At 41.7% G+C, this 21,435-nt stretch overlaps 1 protein-coding gene across 2 annotated transcripts in view; it reads right to left on the bottom strand.

The window, feature by feature from the left end:
* The window catches only part of LOC121510061 (spermatid perinuclear RNA-binding protein-like), a 144,487-nt gene that overhangs the window by 66,840 nt on the left and 56,212 nt on the right, over positions 1-21,435 (bottom strand). For both annotated transcript variants that reach the window (XM_041787948.1, XM_041787949.1), the window contains exons 2-5: positions 18,234-18,373; positions 12,540-12,769; positions 8,110-8,275; positions 3,810-3,954 (exon numbers count right to left, since the gene is read on the bottom strand). In XM_041787948.1, coding sequence (XP_041643882.1) covers positions 3,810-3,954; positions 8,110-8,275; positions 12,540-12,769; positions 18,234-18,236 — 544 coding nt within the window. In that variant the 5' untranslated portion in view covers positions 18,237-18,373. The remainder of the gene's footprint in view (positions 1-3,809; positions 3,955-8,109; positions 8,276-12,539; positions 12,770-18,233; positions 18,374-21,435) is intronic.

The raw sequence follows: 21,435 nt of genomic DNA, 5'->3' as shown, positions 1-21,435 counted from the left end.
GAACAAACTGTCAGGAGGATTTCCTTGTGTGTGTGTGTGTGTGTGTGTGTGTGTGGTGGAGGGGGCATTTCAAGTTGGTGTAATGATTACTTTAAAAACCTCTACTTCAGCAGAGATTAAAGCAACATGATGGAGAAACCCAGCTTGGTTCACTTTGGTGCCAAACTGGACTTTTACTTTGAAAAGAACAAACCTGAAGTGAAACCTAACCTCCAATCTGCACATATTCCACCTGGACCATGGTCCACTCGCAAAGCTAACCGCAGAGCGAATCCCTTCCTCTCTAATCAATCTTTGTAGGTCCATTGCACGCGCTCCTGTTCATCCCTGTTCTCCACGCCGCTTTGCTCAGGATATGTGCCAGGTCTATTTTCGAGTACACGCCAATCCAAGTAGAGCAGATCGATAGTGCAAAGCATCTCGCCAACTTAGAAATACGACAGACTTCAGACAGTAAATCAGGGGTCATCAAGTAAATTTGGCACAAGGGCCAGATTTAGTCTCGACAGAAACTCTGGGGGCTGGACTTTCAAATACACAAAAATTAAATAAATATTTTGGTCTGTTTGAAATATTATTGTAGTAGTATTTGTATTTTCTTTCATATATTTTCTGAAAATCACAGAGAAAAGGCCTTTCACAATTGTGATTTAGCACCAGTATTAACAAATTTTTGACACTTTTAACCCCTTTTGACCCACTTTTCCAGGCATGTTTTATCCCCTTTGTGCCAGTCTTATCCATTTTTGCAACTTTTCTTCTATTTTTGCCACTTTCAGACCACTTTTCATTACATTTTTTTAAGCGAGTTTAGCAAATTTAAAACCAATTTTTGTCAGTTTTAATCCATTTTTGATACTTCTTGCCTCTTTAACACAATTTTTGCCATTCTTAACCCATTTAATTCACTTTTCCAGGCATGTTTTATCCCCTTTGTGCAACTCTTTTATCCATTTTGTCTCTTTTCTTCTATTTTTGCCACTTTTTAACCCCTTTTAATCATTTTTTTGCACTATTTTTTTGTCATTTGTGACCAATTTTTGATACTTTTTGCCTAAATGTCTTCTTTTACCATTTTTTTCCACATTTTAACCTCTTTCCACAACTTTTTCTGCCAATTTTTGTCTCTTTGTGCCACCCCACAACCCATTTTGCCACTTATCACCCATTTTTGCTCCTCTGTAACCCCTTTCACCACTTAATCTGGTTATTTTTCCAGCACTTCTGCAACCCTTTTAATAATTTAATATTCCAATAACTATGACAGTAAATATCTGTAAAAAAAAAAATAATCAAATGTTAAGACATTCTAAAACTATTTCAATATTAATTGTTTTGGGGATGGATTTAACAGTTGCATACATTTAAAGCCAAAGGATACTCTTAAAACCACGACATGTTCTTTTCCTCCTTTTCTGAGTTTTATGATCTTTCAGGGGCCGAACTGGAAGCTTTGGGGGGCCTGATATGGCCCCCAGACTGCCAGTTGATGATCAGTGCAGTAAATCATCATTATATCAACACTGCGTAACATCCCTCTGCTACAGGTCACCAGTTGGTCAGAGGGTCACGGCGCCGCCGACAAAGACGGTTTACTGTGAAGGAGGAAAAATCACAGAATCTGACATAAAACCACACACCCTTTGAGGTGAACTTGTCTGCCTATCCCAGCTGTCATTGGGCGAGAGGTGGGGTACACCTTGGACTGGTCGCCAGTCAATCGCAGGCCTGACGTATATAGGTCGTTTCCACCAAGCAGCCCAGCCCAGTTTGGTGCGGTACAGCATGCATTTTTTAGCATTTCCGTAGAGCAAAAGTTGGAAAGGGTCCCAAAAAACCGACCTGTACCATCCCACTTTTAGGCACCCTTCCGTAGGGGTGCCAATCTTACCTATCCATACCAAAAAGGTGGAGCTACACACACAACAATAGGGGCTGCACTGATGTCACGTCAGCACGCGACTCAGCTGCTCGCCTCTGGGCTTCAAAACACGGAAGTCTGCGCTGTGAGTAGACTTCGAAAACGGGAGAAAAACTGACTAATATCTGCCTAAAAGGGAAATATTTACACTCAACATGGATCCAAACTGTTTCCTAGTCTATGGATATTGGTATCTGCCACAAATCAAGTTTCCTGACATTTATCTGGACCTGATTTTAAGAACACAAAGCAGAGCCCAAAGGCTCACATCAGCCTGATCTATAATGTTTAAGTTTTGTGAATATGAAGACTTTGAACAGTTCATTCTCTTCTGTAACTAGTTGTTAATCTTCTTCTTACGTTAGATAACCTGTGAAAACATCGCTCTGTGGTTGTTGAACCTGTTTGTAAAACTTCAGGCTGCAGACTATTTTACGAGATCAGCGCACCCTGGATTTCTGACTTAATCTAGCTTGATTTTAACACCAGCTGAACTTTTACTTGATTCTAAATGCTGCAAATTCTCACAGTACAGCTCTAAACTTTCATATTTAGTCATACAAACTGTTCTAGACTAGATATATTCACATATTAACGTAGCGTTACGACTCAAACCGTCTCTGTACACGTATTCCATCAGCTGAGGAGCTGCACTGACAGCAGTTAACATCATTAAAATGTAGTAATTTTTTTAAAAAGCACTTTCAGCTGAAATAAAGCTGTTTACTGCTTATTCCTGACTGATTTCTGTCACTCATCCTTTCTACAACTCTGCTGCTGGACCAGCAGACTCGGGCTGACTGTGACTTCACATTCATTGCTTTTATAGCCCGCCCACCAAGCGAGGGCATGGGTGTCTGTGGAAACGCAAACTGTTTTGGGGTTTAGCGTATTAAACCATACCAAACCGAACTGAATCAAACCGGACCCCCTGATGGAAACACGGCTATAGGGACAGACGACCAGGCACGCTCACACTCACACCTACAGCCAATTTTAGGGTCACTGGTTAACCTAACGAGTATGTCTTTGGTGGTGGGAGGAAGCCGGAGCGAACCCACACATGCACGGGGAGAACATGCAAACTCCACACAGGCTGACCGGGAAGCAAACCAGGGACCTTCTTGCTGTGAGGCAACAGTACTAACCGCTGTGCAACCCGTTTAAAGTATTTCTTATTACCAAAATTCCCCAAACAGGTTTATCTGACTGTAATAAGCGATTTGAGTTTTCAGTAAAATACACAGGAGTTTTTTAACAGTACAGTCATGCATCAAACAAACCACTGTGGTTCTATGTGAAAATTAAATATCATGTCTCTTATCTGGCACTGAAAAGCTGTCAGCCCTAACCAGCACTGGTGCATTATGGGGGTTTTAGTGCTAACTGCACTGTGTTTATCCTGCCTGAGATATTCTCTACTCACGCAGACAAACAAGCCTGCTGAAACAAGTTATGCCTCTCTATTCATCATTTCTGGTTTTTGTGCATAGCTTTTGATAAGAATAGGCGATTCTCAGGGCGTGGGACGTGGTGCTGTTTGGTTCCTGATTCCCTTGTTAGAAGCAGAGACACGTGAGACAGACGTCTCATTTAACACTAGTCCATCACTTCCCTCCTACGGAAATCATCCTCCACCTGCCACCTGCTGTTTCCTGCACACTGACCCAGACCCATATCACCCGTACCCCCCCCCCCTGGTTTCAGCACTGGTTTTGTCTCTTCCTGCATTCTTTTTTTGCTCACTGACTCAATTTAAAGCCTCTCCTTCCAGCATCACCCCTCTTCTTCTTCAGTTTCATCTGTTATGTAAAAAGCTTCATCACATCAGCAGGCTCAGTAGAGGTCAGCAGGCTGGGTTAGTGTGTGAGTGGGTGGAGTCAAATACCTTCCTCTGACGTGCTGGGCTCCTCCCGCATGGCTAAAGAGGAGAGGGTGATCTTCAGGGTGAGTCGGGGCTCTTTGGTGCTGCAGACTCGGATGGCGGCCTCGGGTACGCTGGACTGAACCTCGTATTTGTCCTCAGTCATCGTCTGAAAGGAAACGCTGCAGCGTTAATTAAAAATACTAAATCACAGTCACGGCATCGATTCTGATGTTTAAGAAGAAAAAGGAGCGGCTGTTTGCTAGAGGAAGAGTCTGGACCTTTCATGGGAAAATCACTGACTTAGGAATACAGCCGGCAAATCACAACCAGGACAGAGTTTAACAGAATTTAACATAAAATCCTGAATCTGAAACAGACTTTTACAGACTTCACTCCTTTAATCACTGCAGTTTTAATGTCAGCCTGTCTTCAGTGATTGGTAAATTTATGTGTCACCTTCAACAAGGGCTGGTGAAAATATGTGTTATTGTTTTAGATCATTTTTGTTTTTTTGCCTTTATTTTATTAAACTGCTGGAAAAAAGGAAATATGTGGAGGAGACAGAGAAGAGAAGGACGTGCAGAAACAGCACCAGGATTAGGATACAAACCTGCGACCTGAGTGTCAAAGACTCTGGAACAGGTGCGGACTGATGCTCTACCAACTGAGCCAAACAGGAAACCATAACTTCTAAATTTTGATTAATAACACAAAAAACAACATTTCAAAAAAAGGAAACACAAAACAATCACTCATTCAACCATCTCCATCAGCTCTGTTAAACAGGCAGAAACCGTCCTGCATTACTGTCCCATCTTTCCCCTTTATTTATTAATGCAGATGCGTTTTAGAACCGTTTTAAAAGGTGAGCAATCAGATATCAGACTGTTTTCAGTATGCATTGAGGTGCATCCACAGAGAGCCTTAAGGATTTCTAATTAGTATCTAAAAGCCCAAACAGATGTTAACCTGTGTTACTGGAAAGAGTGAACAGGATATTTTCTTTTTTATATTTTTAAGGTCATCCCTTAAAAAATTCTGCCCAGTATAAATGAAGTATCTTTGACTGACTGGTTAAATTACTGATTTCCACCCTGCAGCGAAAAGTGAAGTAAAACCGAGAACATAACTTGACTTAAACCAGTTTTTATCTCTACCAAACAGCCGTCTGAGTCTAAACTCTCCTCGTTCTTTCACAGATTTCCTCCCTGCTGTTAGTGCGATCGTTCCCAGCACGTTCTATCATCTTGTTTATCCCCCTGATCCGTGTTTCCCTCTGAAGCGTGTTTTTAAAGTGTTTTCCCTCTATCTCCTCTCAGCGCTGACTGACCCCATCCACCCGTCAGTCTCTGCGGCTGGTCGAGGAAATGAGAGACGGTTTCCTCGGAGGATGATGAAGCTCTGACGGGTAATTAGCTGGGACGAGGGCACAGGAAGTGCATCAGGCTCTGCTCTGTCAGGGAGCAGCTGATTGGAGGAGGAAACAGATCTTTAGATCAATTTATTTTCCTCTGGAGCTCAGAATGAGTTAAAAACCTACAAAGACTTAAAGGTTCCTGTGGAGCATCGTGACCGAGTCAGAGCTTCACATCATCTCCTCCTGCTGGATAAAAATAATCTTTCATTTCCTATAAGAGTAAGAAGTATTTCCTCTCTGGGAGATGGTTTTTATTCTCCTCATTATTATACAACTCCTAAAAAGAAGGCCCAGGCGTCCGTCTTTCTTATTTCCTATTATTAAGTTTGGATCTGGATGAATGGAAATGTTAATAAAATAAAATAATCCCATTTAATCAGGAAACCACAGAGGGCATCCGACTGAGCTGTTCATTTAACTACAGAGAAAAATCACTGATCTTACTTTACTGAACTTTTGTTAGCAAGCTTTTCATTCATTTTAACAGCAAAAATACAAAACTAATTCCAAAAAAGTTGGGGCACTGTGTAAAAAAAAAACAGGAGTCAATGATTGTCAAATCAAAATACCATCTCAGGAAAATATTAGCTCATTCTGACGTTGATGGCAGCAACACATCTCAAAAAAGTAGGGCCAGGGCCAGGTTTACCATTGTGTAGCATCTCCTCCTCTTTTAACAAGATTCTGTAAACGTCTGGGACGTGAGAAGAACATTTGATGGAGAGGAATGTTGTCCTATTCTTGTCTGATGTAGGATTCCAGCTGCTCAGCAGTCTTGAGTCTTCTTTGCTGGATTTGTCCTTCTCTGATGCTCCAAATGCTTTCTATTGGTGAAAGGTCTAGACTGCAGGCAGACCAGTTCAGGACCTGGACTCTTCTCCTGTGAAGCCATGCTGTTGTGATGGATGTGGTATGTGGTTTAGCATGATCCTGCTGAAATAGTCGGGGCCTTCCCTGACAGAGACGTTGTCTGGATGGGAGCATATGTTGCTCTAAAACCTCTCTCTACTTTTCAGCATTGATAGTTCCTTTCCAGATGTTAGAGCTGCCCACACCATAGGCCAGAGGTTCTCAACCTTGGGGTTGGGACCCCATTTGGGGTCATGAGACACAAAGAGGGGTCCCCAAATGCCTTAAAAAAAACTAAGAATATTTTTTAAATCACACTGTTGCCACTTTACACCAATTTTACCAAATTTTAGCACATTTTCATCACTTTTTAACACAATTTTTTCCAATTTTAGCACACTTTGACCCTGTTTTTGTCACTTCTACACCAATTCTTGCCACTTTCTGCCTTTTGTTGCCTCATTATTTCGCTATTAACCACTTTTTGCTCATGTTAACCACAGTCGTCCCATTTTTGCCAGTTTACATCAATTTTTTCATCCCAGTCCGCCCAATTTTTATTGCCAATTTAACCCATTTTTGGTTATTTTTTGCTACTTATATCTAATTTTTTGCCACTTTTGACCCTTTTATGTTCTTTAAAAATCCAATTTCAACACCTTCCCCACTTTTTTCTGCCATTATTAACTAATTTTTTTCACCTATTTTAAATATTTTTTTAACAGCAGTTATTTTCATTTTAAGAAGGCTATTTACCACACAAATGAATAGAAAGAGATATTTGTTTCTTTGATAAGAGTGGTTATCATCTAGGCCAAATATAAAATGTGATTTTCACAGCTTAACCTCACAATGGACCATGACGTTGCTGACCTCCATGGGCCCCCAGTTTGGCTGAGTCCCAGAAACCTACCCTCTTATCCCTCCTTATGGGCGGCCTCCGGGATCCTGGGTCTCTGGCACCTATGTTTTAGGGGTCGCAGGCAGAAAAGGTTGAGAACCAATGCCATAGGCACTAATGCAACCCCATACCATCAGAGATGCAGGCTTTAGAACTGAGCCAGGAGAACAAGCTGGATGCTCCCTCTCCTCTTTAGTCCACAGGACACAGTGTCTGTGGTTTCCTCTGACCACAGAACAGTTTTCCATGTTTCCTCTGACCACAGAACAGTTTTCCATGTTTCCTCTGACCACAGAACAGTTTTCCATGTTTCCTCTGACCACAGAACAGTTTTCCATGTTTCCTCTGACCACAGAACAGTTTTCCATGTTTCCTCAATCCATGTTAAATGAGCTTTGGTCCAGAGAAGACAGCGCTGTTTCTGGATCCTGTTCACATATGGCTTCTTCTCTTCATCATCCAGCTTTACTGTCATTTGTGGATGGCACGGCCAACTGTGTTGACAGACAATGATTTTTTGGAATGTTCCTGAGCCCATGCAGTGATTTCATTACAGAACCATGCCTGTTTTTCAGGGGCGACTACATTAAAAACAGGCTGACAGGTTGAGGAACATTTCCTGAAATTGTTCCACAATTTTTAGACTCAGTTTTTCACAGATTGGTGAACCTCTGCCCATCTTTACTTCTGAGAGACTAAGGCTCTCTAAAATGCTCCTTTTATATCCAGTCATGTCACTGATCCATTCCATTCCTTCACAGTGGTATTTACCTACAGTGAGTTTAAATATGCCAAATTTTTTTTTTAAAAATCCACAATAATCAGTCTAATAATAAAGATCTATGAATAAATTAGGCATGCACAGATTCTAATACCAGTATCAGGTGCTAATTACAAGCCTGAGAAATCACACTCAAGAGTAGAGTAGAATGAAAACTATGCATTGATCATTTTTTGGAGCCGATGTGAGTAGCTTTATAAGATTTCTAAGATTTTATACTTGTATTTGGTCTGGAATAATGTGATATCAATGCATACCTAATACAAATCAAACTGATACAAACCTTGTAAAGAAGGAATAAAGCCAGGCCTATAAAACTAGTGACCTGGTTAAAGTGAGTTTTAAGAGGAGTTGTGGGTGTGTCTAGGCATACCTGAATCTGCAGCGGCAGGTTGGCGCTGATGGTGTACAGCAGCACTTTGGTGGGTTTCTCTCTGCACATGAGGACCAGCTCCAGGTCCATGTCTTCTCTGATCAGCAGGCCTTTAGACACCAGCCCGACTCGAGTGACTCCACACAGCAGAGACGAGCCGTCAGTCCTGAGGCAGGAGAGACGGCTGAGTCAGAATGTCTCAATATCAAATATGTGCACATAGCCTGAAGCTTTTACAGGACACCATGGACATCTAACTAGAAGATTTCTGGTCATCTGTGGACAGCAGACCCCTGAATATGAAGGGTGGAAAAGAAAAACTTCAGTCATTAATTTGACGTAATATACAGTCCCGTGAAAAACTATATTCCTCCTTCCTGATGTCTTATTTCTTCCAGTATATTTGTGACACTTAAATGTTTTAGATCATCAAACTAATGTTGATATTAGAAAACTACAACCTTTGCAGAATTGTTTCAATTCAGCCACACTGGAGGGTTTTCCAGCATGACACTGTCCTTCAGGATTTTCTGCTAGAGAGCAGAATTCATGGTTCTAGTGGTCCAGGTCCTAGTCTAGACCATCACACTACCACCACCATGACTTACTGTTGGTCTGACGTTCTTCTGATGAAATGCTGTGTTAGTTTAACCGCTTTTCTCCCTCATTTTGTTATAAACATGCTTTGAAATGCCACACTGATTTACCCTAATCTAAGACTGGAATACAGTCTAAGACAGCTGGAGGCCTAAACTGGCCTGTGCACTAATGGCAAGGATGTCATCCTCATAAGATGATGTCATCCTTATAAGATGATGTCATCCTTAAAAAAAACATTAAAAGCTTCAAAGAATGACATCACCAAAGGTAGATGATGTAATGTTTCATGCTGAGGCCTTTTTCCCTCCATGTTTGCCAAATAGTCGGCCATAGTTGGTAACTGTAGGAAAAGTGCATGTTGAGGATGAGGGTTAGGGTTCCAGAAAGTTCCGCTTCTGTCTGGTCAGTCGTCAGAATCATTTCCCAGAAGTCTTGGGGATCATCAGGATGTTTTTAGTCAAATGTGAGACGAGCCTTTGTGTTCTTTTTGCTCAGCAGTGGTTTTGGCCCTGGAAATCTCTCATTATGCCATTGTTACCCAGTCTCTTTCTGATGGTTTAATCATGAACTCTGACCTTAACTGACTCAGTGAGGCCTGCAGGTCTTTAAATGTTGTTCTGGGTTCTTCTGGGACCTCCTGGATGACTCGTCCATGTTCTCTTGGAGTCATTTTTGTGGGCCGACCACTTCTGGGAAGGTTCACCTCTGTTCACAATCTTCTCCGTTTGTGGATAATGGCTCTCAGCTTGGTTGATTGGAGCCCCAAAGCCTTAGAAATGTGTCTGTAACCCTTTCAGACTGATAGATGTCAGTGATGTTGTTTCTCATCTGTTCTTTAGATGGTTCCATGATGTGTTGGAGATCTTTTAGCCTACTTCACGTTGTCTGACAGGTTCTATTTAAGGGATTTATTCATCCAACAGGTCTGGCAGTAATCAGGTCTGGATATGGAGAGTCAGACTGAACTCAGCTTTACAAAAAATGTGGTTAATCAGATTTAATTGATGATTTAAGGAGGGGAGAATGACTTTTTTACATAGGGCCAGGTAGGTCTGGATGGATTTTTTTTCCCTTAATAAATGAAACCATCATTTGAAAACTGACCTTAGCATGTACTCAGGATATCTTTGTCTAAATCAGTTTGATGATCAGAAGCATTTAAGTGTGAAAAATATGCAAAACAAATAAATAAATCAGGAACTGGATAAATACTTTTCCACAGTCCTTTCTGTAAACTAAACTAATCTAACAAGTCTTTGGACTGTAGGGAGAGAAACCTCTTCTCTGCTCCTGCTCAAATGAAAATGCATATTTAACACCACTATGGAGGCAAACTCTGTTATTCTGATGAGTGTTTGCAGACAGTTTAGCGGTACTCAACCAGGTAAAGACCTTGTTAGTCCAACAGAAAATTTAGATGTTCAGCTCAAAAATGTAGAATTTTCCTTGAACATGATTAATCGAGGGCTGCACAGAAGCGCAGGGGTTAGTGTCTCACAGTTCTCTTCCTGGTCAGGGCCTTTCTATGCAGAGTTCTGCATGTGTGAGTTCTCCCCGGGTACTCTGGTTTCCTCCCATCACCAAAGACATGCATGTAAGGTGACTCTAATAGCCGTAGGTGAGTGTGAGCGTGCTCGGTTGTTTGTCTCTACAGTCATGGACGAAAGTATTGGCACCTCTAGGAATTTTTCCAGAAAATACACCATTTCTCCCAGAAATTGTTGCAATTACAAATGTTTTTGGTATACACATGATTATTTCCTTGATGTGCATTGGAGCAACACAAAAAATCTGAAGAAAAAAGCCAAAATTGACATAATTAGTAATTAATTTTACACAAAACTCAAAAAATGGGCTGGACACAATTGTTGGCACCCTCAACTTAATATTTGGTTGCACACCCTTGGAAAAAAATAACTGAAACCAATCACTTCCCATAACCATCAACAAGCTTCTTACACCTCTCAGCTGGAAATTTGGACCACTCTTCTTCTGCAAACTGCTCCAGGTCTCTCAGATTTGTAGGGTGCCTTCTTCCAACAGTAGCTTTGAGATCTCTCCATAGATGTTCAATGGGATTTAGATCCGGACACATAGCTGGCCACTTCAGAACTCTCCAGCTTTGTCTCCAACCATTTCTTGGTGCTTTTTGAGGTATGTTTGGGGTCGTTGCCCTGCTGGAACACCCATGACCTCTGACCCAGACCCAGCTTTCTGACACTAGGCCCTACATTGCAGCCCAAAATCTCTTGATAGTCTCCAGATTTCACGATTCCTTGCACACAGTCAAGGCACCCAGTGCCAGAGGCAGCAAAATAACCCCAAAACATCTTTGAACCTCCACCATGTTTGACTGTAGGTACTGTGTTCTTTTCTTTGTAGGCCTCATTCTGTTTTCTGTAAACAGTAGAATGACGTGCTTTTCCAAAAAGCTCTACCTTAGTCTCATCTGTTCACAAAATGTTCTCCCAGAAGGACTGAGTCTTACTCAGGTAAGACATTTTTGCAAACTCCAATCTGGCTTTTTTATGTCTCTTTGTCAGCAGTGGGGTTCTCCTGGGTCTCCTGCCATAGCGCTTCATCTCATTCAGATGACCACGTATGGTCCCAGCTGACACTTTTGCACCCTGAGTCTGCAGGACAGCCTGAATCTGTGTGGAAGTTGACTGAGGATGTTTATCCACCATTCCAACTATCCTGCGTTGCATTCTTTTGTCAGTTTTTCTCTTCCATCCATGCCCAGGGAGATTAGCCACAGCTCCATGGTTATAAACTTCTTGATTATATTACACACAGTGGACAAAGGAATTTCTAGATCTCTGGAGATGGTCTTTAACCTTGAGATTGTTCATATTTTTCCACAATTTTGCTTCTTAAGTCCTCAGACAGTTCTGGGCTCTTCTTTCTCTTCTCCATGCTTGGTGTGACACACACAGACACACAACACAAAGGTTGAGTCAACTTTTAGACATTCTAACTGGCTTCAGCTGTGATTTCTAGATGTCCAGCACCTGTTACTGCCACAGGTGAGTTTAAATAAGCATCACATGCTTGAAATAAAATAATTTACCCACAGTTTTAAAAGGGGGACAACAATTGTGTCCGGCCCATTTTTTGAGTTTTGTGTAATATTATGTAAATTTTTGCTTTTTTCTTCTGCTTTTTTGTGTTGTTCCAATGCACATAAAGGAAATAAACACGTGTATACCAAAAACATTTGTAACTGCAACAATTTCTGGGAGAAATGGTGTATTTTCTGTAAAAATTCCAGGGGTGCCAATACTTTTGTCCATGACTGTATATGTCTGCCCCAATACCAGCTGGGATTGGCTCCAGGCCCTCGCGACCCTGAACAGGATAAGCTGTATAAAATACAGATGGATGGATGATTAATGGGTAATACTGATTTCTCACTCTGGCCTGATATAAAGTTACTAAGCAGTAACAAAGACTGCTGTCTTAGTTTGGCCCTTTTTCTTAAAATAAACTGAACTCTCTCCTGTTCTACAGACCCCCATCTTCATACTACTGAATTAAATCTCCATAAGTGAAGCGTGCTGTGTTAAATCAGTCTCTGTAGGATTGTTCAGGCCACGAGCCAAACTGTAAGAATGTATGAGTGTTGGTGGAGCTTATTTAATCGTCCAATCATCACACGTATTGGGCAGACAAAGATTTACACCAGAGCTGTTTTTTTATGAATGGAGAGATCCGAGGGTAGAGGAACGACGTAGGACAGAGTGATAAATCCACGCCTGTAGCAGGATCTTTCTGTTCTGCAGCACTTGTAGAAATGCTTCTTATTGTAAAAAAAAAAACAGTACACCTACTTTGTCTCAGCGGCGTCTTTTTCCACCATCTTCTCTTCCGTCTCCTGATTGGACGAAATCTTCCCTGAGGGTTTACTGAGTCCATCCAGCCAATCAGATACCTTCTTGAGGGCGCCCTCCACGGTGGACACCAGCGTCTGCACGGCCTCCAGCTCCTCTGGGCTCGGGTAGATGCTGGCGTGTTTGGCCATGACGTGGCGGTCGTCATTTGCGAACGATCTGAACGACCTCTGGGTTCATACGAGGAGAGAGAGAGAGGAGGCGTTTTAATGTCAGACAGGTTTTTACTCCTGCACATTGAGAATCAGGGAGGGAGCAGGCGGAGTTCAGAGTGAAGCTGAAGGACGAAACACGGCACTGATGGATCGTAATGTTCTCCTGCAGGAATCAAACCTGCAGCCATTACAACCAGGGACCGTTGAGATGGTCTGTTTAACACGCCGTGATCATAAATCTGATCCAGAGTCAGCCAGGGGAGAGTTGTTTAACTCTGAGTATGAATGTAATGTAGTTAATTCACTCAGAAGCTGATAAAACCAAGTATTCCTCTTTAAAATCAAACACTGTTGGAGTTTATAAGGAAGTAATATCCTTCAGCAGTGGTATTCAACCTGTGGCTCTTTTGTGATGATTTGTGGCTGTTTTATATCTTAACTGAAGCATTGTTCCCATTTGCAACTTCTTTTTGACACTTTTATCCTGCTTTTTGAAATTTTGGCCCCTTTTGTTGCCACTTTTTGCTCATTTAAGCTGCCTTTTGCAATTAAAAATCCCCCTGCTTCCCATTTTGCAACTCTTTGATGCGTTTTGCCCATTTTTCCATCTTTTGCTGATTTTTGCCCATTTTAGTCACTTTTCACTCATTTTTTTGCCATGATTTTGCCACTTTTAGCCATTTTTTGCCACTTCTTTTTGTCACTTTCCAACCATGTTTGTCTCTTTTTGCCCCTTTTCCCCCAATTTTTGCTACTTTTCCCTCAGTGTTTGCCCCTTTTTGCCTATTTTTGTCACTTCTCACCTATTTAAGCTGCTTTTTGCAATAGAATACCACTTTTTGCCGATTATCCTACCTTTTTTCTGATTTTAGCCACTTTTTGACAAATTTTTTCCACCTTTAACTTATTTCTTTGATCACTTCCCACTCATTTTTGCCACTTTTCTCCCAGTGTTTGCCGCTTGTTTTTTTTTTTTTTTACCACTTTTGCCATCTTTAACTTTTTTAATTGCCGCTTTCCACCACTTAGATTGTGGTTGTTGCAAATGTATTTTTCAAGAATTTGGCTCTTTGTTCAGTCTGCATGCCTAGGTGATGATTTTATACACCTGTGGACATGGACATGATTGGAACTCCTGATTTACATTATTTGGATGGGTGAGTGAATACTTTTGGCAACACAGTGTATGCTGAACTAATTTACAATTTTGACATCATCAACAAATCTCTTTGGTTAAATGTTCGATACACTTAAAATCCCTTTACATCCTGGCTTAAAAACGTTTTCTTATCTTACAACTAAATTGTGATCCATTCAACCAACATTCTACCGGTGTGTGACTGGGACTGGAGTTACCCTTAGATGGCCATTAAAGCCTGTTTCACTGCTGAAGACACTGCTGGAGTAACTTCAGAACAGTCGGTCAAATAAACCCCAGAGTGTCAGAGAAAAGAGCAGAATAACCCTTTAACAGCGCAGACCTGGCTGTGGATTATTCCAGAGTTTGTGAATGTGCTGCAGGAAACAGACGAACAGATTTCTTTGAACGTGAGCAGACTGTTTGTACTTCATCTCCTGGTGTTGTTTTTCTTTGACGGCGTTCTGTAAACACATCCAGCTTGTTTTTCGGTGTCAGAAGGGCTCGTCACTCGTCTGCACGATGACAGAAACACCTGAAGCGACCCACGCTGCTGCAAATCACAGCGTGGCCCAGAAACAGCCGCCGTTACTTAACATTTATGATGTTTATTATGAACGCAGCCCGCCGCTCTGAGACGGCAGAAACAGCTGATGTGCAGAACTAGCTCTGTGCTCGTTTAACAAGCCTGAGAGGATCCATCCAGCAGGCGAGCATCACGGCGAGCTCCCAGTCCAAGGTCAAACTGCTATCTCTCTCAATCATCCCTCCCTCTCTCTCTCCCCTTCTGTACGCACGCCCTCATTACGCTGAGTTATTTATGATCCTGCTTTAATAATTCATGGCCGGGACTCTCGGGGGCTCGTGCTGGAGTGGGGAGGGTCATTCATCACGACCCGGCTAATCTCTAACTGAACCGCCGGGGGCGTGCGAGGCTGTGTAATGTCCATAACACACAAATGTACACACAAACATTAACAAGATCTACATGAAAGATTAGGACTCTTTACAGCCTCTACACCGATTCTGGACCCCGGCCCGAACGCTTTTCTTTTATTTGATACCTGCAGACGGACTAGAGTGAAGGCCGCGCTGCAGTTAGACCATGACCTTCACTGCTTTAATGGAGCGCTCTGCAGAGTTTAAGGGATCTGATATTTACTAGACCAAACACAAACATCAGAATTGATCCTGTAAATGTTTTATATCCTCAGAGAAATCACTGGAAGGACTGATGATGAGCCAAACCGGCTCAGAAAGGAGCCTTCACAGCCCCTGTGCGTAACGCCTTTGCCTATCAGTGATTATTTAACTGTTAAATGTCGCTTTCAGTGACCCGGCCCTGGTTTCATATACATGAGATAAAGCTGTTTTCATTTATGCAGCTTTAGAAGCTTCTGGAAAGTTCTTATGAGGCGAGACATGACCAGAACGAGGAGGAAGAGGCAGACAAAGGCTATGACTCTTTGGCTGCTTTCACACCTAGGCCGTTTGGAAAAGTTTGGCATTCAAGTCAGCGTAGTTTATGGCTAACCAAATAGATGCACAGAGTTTTTCTGTTCTACATACAGTAATGTCCATAGGTTTCAGGTATTTAGGGCGCTACAGTTTCATTACAGGGCCTGATGTGCCACAACCCTGGGACGGAGGGAAGGGGGAGGGCGGCCAGAGTCAAGCTAGACAGACGTAGACACACACTTGTGTATTTCATCAGCCAAGGTCAAACTCAATGGCGTCTCTGTTGTCTGGGCTGTGTCACCTCTGAGACCACTGGAGGTTATCAGGCCCTTGGGAGCACGACCTGGGTTTCGGGACAGCCCTGTTATCCATCTGGACAGTACCATAGGCCAGGGGTCCTCAACCTTTTCAGCCCGGGACCCCCAAAATAAAGGTGCCAGAGACCAGGGACCCCGACTGTACCTGAAGGTGGCTGAACAGAATAGTCATGTGCAGACAAGGCCATCCTTAAATGGGAGAGCTTTCTGGGGCCCAGCCAAACCAGGGGGCAGCAAAATCCTGGTCCATTGTAAAGTTAAACTGTGATATTTATATTTTACCTAAATAATAACCACTCTAACCAAAGAAACACATTTTAAATTATTTGTGTAGTAAGTAGCCCTCTTAAAAGCGATTCTTTTGTTAAAAACAGAATTAAAGGGGGTGTGCAAATAGTCGAGTGGTTAAGGCGCGCAGCATGTACGCGACAGCCCAGGTTTGAACCCGGCCTGAGGCCGTTTGCCGCATGTCTCTCCCCTACTCTATTACCCTATTCTGGGTCTATCCACTGTCCTCCTCTATCCAATAAAGGCATGAAAACGCCCAAAAACAAATCTTAAAAAAAAAAAATTAAATTAAATTAAAAAAAAAAAAAACTGAATCAAAATATGTTATTAGTAGCTAAATGAGTTGTAATGGCTAAATGGTGGGAAAGGCTGTGGAATAAGATTTTAAAAAGAGCAAAAATGGGGGTTCTTCTTGTTGATAATTTTTTCAAACTTGAGAATTTCAAGGTTTTTTCTTGAAAATTAACAGATCAACTTCATTAATTTTTTTCTTAAGTAGCCCTAGCACATGGTCATAATAATGGATAGTTTATAGCAGATTTTTGTCCAGAACAAGTGCATGTAGGCCTGTTCTGATGGGGTTCTGACAATGGAAACAATTAAAATTGATGTCTACATTTTCTAGGGGTAGGGGCCTAAGGAAAAAAGGTTGGAAATTACTGCTCTAGGCCACGCTTACCCATCTTTTCATCAGATTATTTTCCTCCCATGCCCCTGGTAATATGCTGGGACATCCAGAGCTTTACCAGAGGTGTGTCCATCCTCCTTCCCGCCTTATGGGGCCCTTAGGTGGGCTTACTCGCCAATACACGCTTTATTTCAGCCTCAGCTTTTGGCCCAAACATGCCTTAAAGTTCTTCCCAGTACTGTACATTACCTGCCATGGAGGTTATTAAATCTATTAAAAAGGATTCCTCTCAGAGCCTGTGGGCTCCATCACCGACTCCAGCGTCATACATTACTGCAGTGGTTCTCAACCTTGGGGTCGGGACCCCCTTGGGGGTCCTATTTGTATCACTAATTTGTAATGCCCATTGTTGCAAGTTTAAAACACTTTCTCACTTTTAAATCCCATTTCACCAAATTATCAACACATTTCTTCCACTTTTACCTATTTCTGCCACTTCTTAATCCCCTTTAACCACTTTTTGGGCCTGATTTTTGCCACTTTAACCCTGTTTTGCAATTTTTTTGTAATTTTGCAAATCATTTTTAACACTTCTTACCCGTTTCTGCTATTTTTACACTCCATTTCACCACCTATTCCACCAGCTTTTTCAACAGTTTGATTGGATTTACATTTTTAAGATGGCGCTTTGATAACTGGTTATTTTTTCAGGTTAAATATAAAATATGGATATCACAGCTTAACTTTACAACAGACCAGGATTTTGCTGGCCCCCAGTTTGGCTGGCCCCAGAATCCTCCATCTTTATCCCCCCTTATAGGCGGCCTTGTTTCCACATTACTATTCTAGAATGTGCATGGCTGTGTTCAGCCACCCTCAGGTACGGTGGGGTCCCCGGTCTCTGGCACCTTTATTTTGGGGGTCAGAGGCTGAAAAGGTTGAGAACCCCTGCATTACTGAGTGGACTTCCCTATCCGTGCTGGCGGCACAATATGAGGCTGGTCTGGAGACGTCTGAGTGCATCAAACTTGGAGCAGAGTTTAAGAATTAAGCACGTTGCACAAACACACATGGCCTGATAAATGTTTGTTCTAATTTTAGATCAAAAACACACCATCAGTTATTCAGGATTTGTGTGGGATTCAGGTGGGCTTGGACGGGCATGCTGCAGATGTCACATGCTGCAGGAGCGAGCAGGATTGAAACTGAGAGAACAGCCCCGAGCAGGGCTCTACATCAATAAAATCCAAAACCAATTACCATCCTGAGATAGTGAAAGGTTCACTCTTCTTTGTTGCCCACCCCTACTTCAGCTGATGCTCCAGCAGAAGCTTTAAATCACTCTGGGATATTTGCAGATTTCTCTCTCTGTTGATTCATTTATCATCCTTGAATCCTTCAGGGATTCTGTGTTGTGATGAACGCGGCCAAATACTCATCAGTACCTGACAATGGTGACAACCAGACAGCTTGTTATTCCTTCTGCCTGGAACTCCAGCACGCCTACAATCATTCAACCCGTCAAACAGCACACTCCAGGATGGATTAATCCACCAGGTGACACAAACAAAAGGAGGATTTGGGGCCAAAAAGCTGACAGAACAAACAGGAATGAAGCATTTCTTAGAGAATCATGCACACGATGCTCACCATGTCCAGTCTGGAGGGGGAGGGGGAGTTTGGGGAGGGGAGGGGAGGGGGGGGGTCTAGGTGAGGACCAGGGTCCCGTCACTCGTCCTCCTCATGCAGTCAGACGTCTCTTGGTGGTCGTCGTCTCAGTAAGAGTCTCACTGTGGGAACAAAAACAGCCAATGAGAAAAAGACGACCTTCCACCTTTAGTTGTCGAGTTTTTCTGATCTTCCTGCTCTCTCAGAGGACGCCGGATCGTATGATTGTCTGCTGTAACCTCTGTGTCTCACTGTTTGTTGCTCTTTCTGTGTGTGATCCAGGATTTAAAGATTTCCTCTAAGCTGCTCTGAATGAACATCAGCTGAATGTTCTAGCTCAGCTGCAGCGTCCTGATCCTAAATGTCAGATCTACATCCATTGTGCTTCACGTTTGACATTAACAGTCATCTTAAACATTCCTGGATACCCTCTGGAGGACACTCTCTACGTCCCAGTTATTCTGGTAGGCCGTCCCCTCAGAGTTCATGATTCAATAATCAGCTGATGAAGGCAACTTCATCTTCATCAGGCTCATTCAGACACTAAAGCCTTTGACAGTCAGCATGCTGCACGCCTCTGTTTAACACATAAAATCAGGGGTGTCAGACTCAGTCACAGCTGGGGCCAGATTCTGGATTTAGGTCCAACCTGAGGGCCTAACAGGGTCAACATTTAACCCTAATTTATCATCCTCATTTTCACCAGCATTAAAATATGAAAAAACAGCACTGATGATAAATCATTTGAAAATTAAAAAAAAAAAATTCAAACTTATGAGTTCAAAAGATCAGAACACAATATTGAAAATAGAAAAATAATGTTTTTAAAGAGCAAATATATGAGGAGAAAGATGAAATCATAGGTTTGAAACATCAAAATATGAGATCAAATTTGAAATCATGACTTTAAAGGTCAAAATATGACTTCAAATTTTAAATTGTGAGTTTTATAGGTCAAAATATGGCATTAAAAGCCAAAATTAGGAGTTAAAAATGTCAAAATATGAGCTAGAATTCAAAATGATGACTTAAAAAGTTAAAAATATGACTTAAATTTAAGACTGGGAGTATATAAGGTCAAATTGTGGTATAAAAATGAAATTAATCATTCAAAATGTCAAAATATGAGAAAAAAAGTTTGACATCATGAGTTTAAAAGTTTAAATATGACTTAACTTTTTAAATTGTGAGTTTTATAGGTCAAAATATGTGATAAAAAAAAATTAGGAGTTGAAAATTTCAAAATATGAGCTTGAATTCAAAAGGATAACTTAAAAAATTAAAAAAGGCCTTAAATTTAAAATTGGGACTTAAAAGGTGAAAATATGATATAAAAAGTAAAAACTGTTAATTAAAAATGTCAAAATATTAGAAAAAAATTGAAATCTTAAGTTTAAAAGTCAAAATATGGGATTAAAAAGCCAAAGTAAGGAGTTGGAAAGGTCAAAATATGACTTTAAACTTTAAAATTGTGAATCTAAAAGCAAAAAATGTGACATATAAAGTCAAAATTAGGAGTTGAAAAGGTGAAAGTATAAAATGAAAAGTCAAAATCAAAAGTTTGAGTTGTAATCTTGAGGTGCAATATTAAAAAATTGAAATAAAAACACAAAATAATTTCTTTCTCCACATCCTTGGCTTTTTATGAAATCTGTCTTACTTTTTACTTTTTCAGATTTTTATGGCTTAACAAGGAAATTTTAAATCATCAAGTTGAAGTTTACATTTTTATACTGGAGGAAGTCTGCAGACCTCATACTGGTGGGCCAGTTAGAATACAAATGTGATAGGATCTCACAGGCCGGGTATAATCGTTCCACGGGCCAGATTTGGCCCCTGGGCCTTGAGTTTGACACCCCTACAATATAGAATTAAATAATTCAAAGGGCTCTGTTTAATCCATGATTTAGTGAGATATCTTTAAAATGAGAACCAATAAAAGCAGAGTTATGGAGATTTGTGCTTAAATGTCTGTAAACTGGTACTTAATGCTTTCTGCCATGTTGTTCATTAACCTCCTCCAGTCATGGTCTGGGTACTGGTCTCTGGTGCCGTTATTTTGGGGTCACAGGCTGAAAAGTTTGGGAGTAAATAAACTTAAATCTCCCACTGACATCAGTATTCAGAGCCTTTAAACACCTCTGTAACTGTCACTCAGGATCCTCCATGTCTCTGGTCTGTGCTGAGATGTTTCTGCACCTTGACTGGAGTCCACCTGTGCTAGAATAACCTGATTGGACATGATTCTAAAGCCACGCCCCTCTCTATAGAAGGCCTCACAGCTGACAATGACATCAGAGCAGAAACCAAGGGTCAAAGGTCAGAGGAGCTGCAGAGCTGCACAGATCTGGAGAAGACTACAGAAGCATTTCTGCTGCTCTGAAGGTTTCCAAGAGAACAGTGGCCTCCAGAAATCTCACATGTAGAAGTTTGGACCAACCAGGACTCTTCTAGACCTGGGCACCATCAGAGAAGACCAAGAACCTGATGGTCTCTCTGACTGAGTGCCAGAGATCCTGGAGGAGATGGGACAAAGTTCTAGAAGGACAACCATCACTGCAGCCCTCCTCTGATCTGAGCATCATGGAGGAGAGGAGAGATGAAGACTCCTCTTTTTTTTGCAAACTCCTAGTGGACTTAACCTGAGGGAAAGCTGCAATAGGAAACGTTTGAGAAAAGGCAGAGACTTTGAAAAAAACTCGGCAGGTGATTGGGTGAACGTTCTGTCTGTCACATCTCTACGGGCCAATCAGAGCAACAAAACACGTGACATAGCTGCTATCGAGCTGTGCGTGCCCAGCTACTGAGGATTAATGCAAAACATGGTGACTATAGACATGTAAGTACTCGACTTCTGTCATTTTTGGAAAGAAAACAACTCACTGCTGTTCTTTGTTCTTCTTTTAACAAAGAAATGTTGTCAAGTTCTGCTAAACTGGCGCTTTAGCAGCATCTACGCTAATCTCTTCCTCCATAACTGCACCAGCTCTTGCTGCTGCTTGTTTACGTCACGACTCTGCTGCACCTGAAAGTACTGCCCCTCGTCGCTGATTGGTCCTGTCACTTTCAAACCGGGCCCAAATGGTTCAGATGGGAGCTTAACAAGATGGATTCGCCAGTGAGAAACAAGAAAACAGCCGTATCCATCTGCTTTGCAAGGTTATAGTGGACTTTCATGTGTTTT

This window comes from Cheilinus undulatus, linkage group 5 (genome assembly GCF_018320785.1).
Source record: "Cheilinus undulatus linkage group 5, ASM1832078v1, whole genome shotgun sequence".
Taxonomy (NCBI): Eukaryota; Metazoa; Chordata; class Actinopteri; order Labriformes; family Labridae; genus Cheilinus; species Cheilinus undulatus.
The sequence above is the reverse complement of the archived record's forward strand: the minus strand, read 5'-3'. Positions and strand labels throughout refer to the sequence as shown.